The sequence below is a fragment of the Sorghum bicolor genome, chromosome 5 (genome assembly GCF_000003195.3).
Source record: "Sorghum bicolor cultivar BTx623 chromosome 5, Sorghum_bicolor_NCBIv3, whole genome shotgun sequence".
Taxonomy (NCBI): Eukaryota; Viridiplantae; Streptophyta; class Magnoliopsida; order Poales; family Poaceae; genus Sorghum; species Sorghum bicolor.
In genome coordinates, this window is record NC_012874.2 from 4,922,039 (window position 1) to 4,929,437 (window position 7,399).

Below are 7,399 nucleotides of genomic sequence, written 5' to 3' on the forward strand. Positions count from 1 at the left end.
TCCTTTTCTGTGTCCAAAGAGGCAAACATGAACGGAACTGAACATGCACCGGATCATAATCTCCCACCGCGTTGACATAACAGACACCTACAGAGTTCACATTTCTGGCCTTGTTTAGTTTTAAAAAGTTCTTTTTTAGATTTAACCACCGTAACATTTTCGTTTGTATTTAATAATTAGTGTTTAATTATGGACTAACTAGGCTCAAAAGATTTATCTTGTAATTTACAGGTGAACTATGCAATTAGGAATTTTTTTATCTATATTTAATGTTTTATACATGTGTAGTAAGATTCGATATGATAGAAAATGTTGATTTTTTTTGGATTTTAGATGCAACTAAACAAGACCCTGAACAAGCAAGGTCTTGTTTAGTTCCGAATTTTTTTTGAATTTGGCTACCTATAGGATTTTTATTTTATTTAGCAATTAGTATCGTATCATGGACTAATTAGACTTAAAAGTTTCGTCATATGATAATTAGTTTTTATTTTCGTTTACGTTTAATGCTCCATGTATGTATAAAAATTCGGTGTGATAAGTAAAAAGTTTTTGAATGGAAACAAAACAAGACCTTACCAAGAAATCAATCACCACATGAAAGGAACAATCCAAGAACACTAATTTCTAATGCATCCTCTCCCAAAAAAAAAGTTGTACCTAATTAAAAGCCTAAAATTTCTACTTACGCGTGGGCGTATTTTGTTTATATTGAAAAAATGGGTACACGTGTCACCGAACGTGACAAAATCCGGCCAAAAATTCTCAGTGCGCTCCACTCCATGCGGAGACAACAAGCCTGACATCGACGTCATCGTGACGGGTCCCGCGGCGGCGGCGGCGGCCACCACCCGGAGTCCGCCCAGGTCGCCGGCGGCGGCGACGGGTACCCAGACCCACCGTCGCTCGGAGAGCCGCTGCTACCCTGCTGCCACGACTGACAGCTCGCCGCGCCGGCACCGCTGCCCTCACCTCCGCCTCCAAAGCTGAAGAGCACGGGGAACGACGACGACGACGCCGATCCGGACGGCGCGGTCACCGCAGGCGCCTGGTCGTAGAGGCGCGGCGGTGGCTCGGCGGGGCCCTGCAGGAACCGGGCGTACACCGAGTACTCCCCGCCGCCGCCCTCCATCGCCAGCGCCTGCGACTCGAGGAGCGCCTCGGGCCTCTCCGGCGGCGCCGGAGGCGGAGGAGGAGGAACCCGCGGCGGCAGCGCCTGCGACACGAGCGTGGCGGACTCCGGGAAGTTGAGCTTGGCGCGGCTGCCGCGGAACCTGAGCGCCGCCGCGTCGTAGGCCCGCGCGGCGGCCTCCGCGGTGTCGAAGGTGCCCAGCCACACGCGCGCCGCCTTGTGCGGGTCCCGGATCTCCGCCGCCCACTTCCCCCACGGCCGCTGACGCACGCCGCGGTACCGCCTCCGAGGAGTGCCGCCGGAGTCGGTGGAGGACAGCGAGGGGACCTGCTCGGTTGAACCGGGTGACGCCACCGCTGGCGCCGTCGCGGGAATCCCTGACGCCCCGTGGTGCTCTGCTCCTGAAAACAGAGCAGCAAGAACATCTCAATTAGTAGTAAATAAATACGAGTACTGACCTGCTCAAATTTTTACTCTTCTCCTAATCACAGAAATTACTGTTAGTTATAATTCATAGTTCCCAACACACGTGACTCTGTTCGTTTGAGCTTATCAGCCGAATCTACCAATTATTCAGCAGTGTTTTTCTCAGCAAATCAACGAATAGTATTTTCAACCATAGTTTATCAGTCAAGCGAAAATACTACTTTGTATGACTTATACCTATCTTAAGGGCTAAGAACATGGATCCTTTTTTATTGTCTCAATTATAAGTGGATGAACGGTCAAGAGTAGTAGATTTTGGTGTGTTATACTAAACGTGGTGCTCAATGGTAACAGTTTCACACTATAAGGGTCTTAATAAAGCAGAGGAATTTGGAGTGTGTGCATGCATCCGTCTCTGTTTAACCAGGAAGTGGGAAGCACATGCGTGATTTGAAGCATGGGACAATTTAGGTAGCTATGTGATGTCATCATTATATATTTGATACTGTTAGAGCATCTCCAAGGGCTTTGCAAACAAACTTTGCATTGCCCTATTTGTAAAAAAGAGAAGAAAATACTCCTTCAATGGTTTTGCAAATAAGGTTTGCAATTTGGTTAACTTTGCAAATACAGGTTGAGGCTTTGCATATATGCAAACCTTCCCACCACTTTGCATCTACAATTTCGGCCTTCCACGTCACGGGTTTGGGTTTGCCAAGTCTAAATGCAAAGTCCCTTGGAGTTGGACTATTTTTAGACTTTGCAAATGAGTTTGGCACTTTGCAAACAACACCAAATGCAAAATTCATTTGCAAAGTCCCTTGGAGATGCTCATTTATTTAAGTTGACAAATGATTAATTTTCTACACTTGCCCTAGGTGCCACGGCAAATAATGCTCTTACTATTTTTCATCTCTTTTCTTCCCGATGCAACAGTGACACAATATAATCGCGCTAGCATTCTACGACAAATCTACGAGGAGCCAAACCTTTGGTATCAACTGTCTACAAGTGTGCAACCACAATGGCACTCTGCCACAGCCATTTCTTTTAGTACTTTTTTTTTTCCTGTGTTGTTTTCTAGCTGCTAAAGCATGTATCATGCTTTGGGTTGGTAGTGGTGGGAAAGCACGTTCTCATCCATGTACCTTGTACTCGCTAGAGCTTGTTCACTTGAGATTATTTACTAAATTTATTAATTATTTAATAGTATTTTTCTTTTCAAAATAAATCAACAAATATTATTTTCAGTTACAATATATAATGCCAAGCGAACAGGATGAACGAAAAAAGGGTTACTCAACATCGTACAGTACACACTAGCTAGCTAGGTGCATGTCTAGAGCTGGAGATCGACCTAGGTTTTGGTCAACTTTGCAAGACATCTTTTGGTTAGGCCTTCTTTACTTCCCAGAAAATTTTGCAAAATTTTTCACATTCCCCGTCACATCGAATCTTTAGACGTATGTATGGAGTATTAAATATAGACAAAAATAAAAACTAATTACACAGTTTGGTCGAAATTGACGAGACAAATTTTTTGAGCCTAGTTAGTCCATAATTGGACAATATTTGTCAAATACAAACGAAAGTGCTACAGTGTCGATTTCCCAAAAATTTTCGGAACTAAACAAGGCCTTAGCTCTACTCTGACGAAGATTCTCGTCTTGTGAGCTCATATATAGATAGGAAGTTGACTTCGCAAAGGGCAGTATCGTATGCCCAAAGGTTACTATCTACAGCTACATCAACCACTAGTAAGTAATTAGGGCGGGCCATATATAACTCGAAATGTTTGTGGTGAAAATGGCGCCATAAAAGGAACAAGAGCTCGTGGCAGATGTTGGAACAGAGCAACTACAAGGTGTGTGAGCAGAGTACGCCTTCTGGTACACGTGCTATAGCTGCTCTGTTCGAGGCGACAGAAGGAAGAAGATGCAGATGCAGACTCGCAGAGCATGCATACACGAACAGTGAAAAAAAAATGTTACGAGATTCCAGCTATATAAGGCCTTGTTTAGTTTCAAAAATTTTTGCAAAATCGATACTGTAGCATTTTCGTTTGTATTTGACAAAAATTGTCCAATCATAGACTAACTAGGCTCAAAAGATTCGTCTCGTCAATTTTGACCAAACTGTGCAATTAGTTTTTATTTTTATCTATATTTAATACTTCATGTTCTAAAGATTCGATGTGACGGAAAATCTGAAAAATTTTGCAAAATTTTTTAGGAACTAAACAAGGCCTAAAATGCTGTTGCATGGTATCGATCGGGGTTACCGTGAACGGTCGTCAGTGCAGGACGAGCGGACGGCGGCGGCGTCACGTCGGCGGCGTAGTAGTCGCTGCACCACTGTCCTTCCGCCGGCGACAACACCACCACCTGCTGAACCGGACGACGTCCACTGGCCGCCGGCGGCGCCACCGCTGCCGCCCCGCCCGCGACGACGGCGGTCAGCGCGTCGACCATGATGGACGCCTCCCGGCTCCGCTCGTACCCCGACATCATTCGCCACGCCGCCGCCACCGCCGCCGCCTCCTGCCGGCCGTCCTCGTCGTCCTCGTCACCACCGCCGGCGGCGGCGGAGAGCCGCGACGGCGGCGGCACTCCTCGTCCTCCTCCCTCGGCGTTCGCCACCCTGTGCGTGTGCTTCCCTCCTCTCCGTCTCGTCTGTACGTTGACGACGACGACGAGGAGGAGCAGCTCCATGTCTGTGCGTGCCTATATATATAGGCGGCGCATGGACACGTGTCCGGCGCCGAAAGGCATATCTATCTCCGCCGTTTTGGGTACAGTAGGTGAGGTGGTGCAATGTATTCGGCCATGCACGGCGCGCCACGGAATCCTTTCCGAGTTGAACGGCTCGGTTCAGTTGTGTTTGTTCGTTTCCTTCGTCCGTACGGCAAGTTCGTACGGTACAGGCCTACGATCCTCTGCACGAGGACACGCATCGTCGTTCCCAACTGCAAATTCGCTTCCAGTTTGGTTGGCCGAAAATGTATTGATAAAAATATTATTGATTAATTTATTATGATAGAAAAATATTAGTGAATAAGTTCTCGTCGGGCGAACGGGTAGGCCCTATGCAGTTTTTAAAATTTTTTGTTTCCAAGTACAGTAATACTTTTATTCTTTATTTGACAAATATTTTTCAATTATAGATTAACTAAACTCAAAAAATTTATCTTATTATTTATAAATAAATTGTATAATTAGTTTTAATTTTTATTTATATTTAATTTTTTATGCATGTGCTGCAAGATTCGTTGTGACGAGGAATCTTAAAAAGATTTTTAATTTTTTGAGTGAACAAGGCCTCATCCAAACGGACGGTCGCCTGTGTTTGACGCTGCGGTGAGAACGTGTAGAATCCAGGACACGGTACGACTATGATGGTTTTTTTTTTTTGTATATAGGAGTATTTTTTTTTTGTTGGATCATAAAAACGATAGAGTATGAATAAAAAAACGGAGGAGAATTCGGGAGCAAATTGGTTACGAATGTATTATTAAACTTAAATTCGATTCTTCGTGGTGATTGGGTGGGTTCACACACATGGCCATGGCCGACGTATATATATATATGGTTGACCACCACAAACTGGTGAGACCACCACCGGGGTGTGCGCGTCCAGATTGGTGGCTGCGGTGTCACGGTGAATGTGAGCGCCGGTGGTAGCTGCTGACCTGCTGTAATAATAATAACAGTAATATAATCGTAATTGCAGTAATAAGTAATACTGTAATTACCTACTAGTTCTCCACGGCGACAAAGCATAACGAGAAAGCTGTAGCAAAATCCGAATCGGCTGTTGCCAATTTGCCAACTCCCAACGCGTTGTCCTCAGATCCAAGACTCCTTTTTATACACTACACGTGCGTCAAAAGGGTCCGGAGCGGTGCTGACGTCCAGGGCCTACCAGGCTACCACTAGTCCTCAAAGCCTTGTTTAGTTTCTAATTTTTTTTAGATCTTTAAATACATGAAACATTAAATATAAATAAAAAATAATTAGTTGTACAGTTTATCTATAATTTATGACATGAATCTTTTGAATCTAGTTAGTTCATAGTTAGACATAATTGTCAAATACAAACGAAAGTGCTACGGTAGCCAAACCTAAAAATTTTCACGAACTAAACAACCCTTATATTTTGCCTCCTACACAGCTTGTTTTCGGCTCTGGATGGTCGATAATTGGCAGCAAGTAGTCCAATTCGGCAGAACAAATTCATAGGTTTTGTGTTTTCTTCCCTTCTTGTGCATCATGGGTTTACAGTTGGAGACCATTTGTAAACTAAACATTCTTTATTAAAAAAAACAAACTTGAATTTCACTTGGGAAAAATGTCTAAATTTAACAAAGAAAAGACTACGAACATCGGCACGGCCGAGCAGTTTGCATTAAGATGATAAAAATAGTAGCTGTGACAGATTAGGAGAAACGGAAAAGACAGAGCAAGGAAAGTGATGCATGTCTGCCAAAGATCGAGAACAAATGGCTCACTGGAATTTATGCTTTGGACGTTTAGATTCTTCCTAATTTTAAACAAAATTTTCATAGCTACAGTAGACACTTTTGAAATTAGCCCCCTCCTTGATTTTCATTTGCCCTTCGCAGTTGAACCCTAAATACTAAATAGCATAGTGAGTGACTCTTTTCTCTGACAATATATATGGACAACTCCCTACCGCTAAGTCATACAATAGCTCCCTCGACGTTTACATCCAATTATCTATCGACGAGAAATTGAGTTACAACTTGTACATTTTCACATATGCCATTGCATTCCGGGAATCATTCATGCTTCTTCCATTCTTCTCTAAGGCCAGTTTCAGTGGGGGTTTCACCATGATGTCATGCACATTTATTAGAGCGATATGTCAGCAAAACTGCACTTTTTGCATGAAACGAAGAGGAGAGAGAAGGAAGTAGTTTCACAATGGTGAAACTCTGCTAGCGTTGTTTCCCACGCGGTGAAACATGATGAAATCCTCACTGAGGACTAAATCGTTTCACCATCTTGCATGTGATCCAATCATTTTGCAGTAATTAAATGCTTTGCCCAGCCTAGAAAACATCAAGGTGAAACTCATGCATTGTGGAGGTTGTTTCATTGTTCGTTTCATTGCTGCTCTGTCAGCAGATTTGTTTTGGAAACAGTGCATTGAAATGGGCCATTGAGACTGGCCTAATGAGCTCACCACCTTCTCGAATGCTACTACAAAACTATTTTCAGTGGCAGGCTTTTTTGGTTTATAGAGCCAGGCACACAAACCGTGAATGTTTATTGGGTCATTTCCAGAGACGGTTTGCCTATCTCTATACCTCTATAAATCATCAACATAGGTGGACTATCTATGTTAGCACTATTTAATAGGGGTGTACATATATTTTCCGGCTGACTTATATATCAACCCAAGAAACTCAGCTATAATTAGGATGCATATATATGTGTGTCAAGAATGGATGGGTTTCTGCCTTTTGAATTTGGTTAGAGCAAGTATTATAGCAGGCTGTAAGCCAGCTAAATGCTGATGTGGAGGAAAGAGAAGAAGAGAGAAAGTAAAAGCGGGCTGTAAGTTTACAGCCGGCTCAGACACAAAAACCAAAAAAGTCTGTGAGATAGACAAGTGGGCCATATATTAATAGTGATGAGCTAACCATTATATGAGTAGGCTGCAAGAAGGCTATAAAAAAATCTTACAGACAGCTGCTGGCTGTATTATAATACTTGCTCTTATCCGGAACCAGAGTAGCAGTCTGTCGACATGCATGATACAAGATGACGGCGTTTTCTTTATCCAAAACTGCATGAACAAACAAGTAAACACTGTGAC

General features: G+C 43.5%; 1 protein-coding gene across 1 annotated transcript; it reads right to left on the reverse strand.

The window, feature by feature from the left end:
• On the reverse strand, positions 576-4,316 carry LOC8073624 (ethylene-responsive transcription factor ABR1). The gene is made up of 2 exons (XM_002450314.2): positions 3,840-4,316; positions 576-1,533 (listed from the first exon to the last, which is right to left on the reverse strand). The coding sequence occupies exons 1-2, from the start codon at positions 4,267-4,269 to the stop codon at positions 812-814; spliced, it is 1,152 nt and encodes a 383-aa protein (XP_002450359.1). The 5' UTR covers positions 4,270-4,316; the 3' UTR covers positions 576-811.

Excerpts from the sequence above, each read along its gene's own strand:
- LOC8073624 (XM_002450314.2), bottom strand. The coding sequence starts at position 4,269 with ATGGAGCTGCTCCTCCTCGTCGTCGTCGTCAACGTACAGACGAGACGG. Across the intron at positions 1,534-3,839 it reads TGCACTGACGACCGTTCACG|GAGCAGAGCACCACGGGGCG; the intron begins GTAACCCCGATC and ends CTCTGTTTTCAG.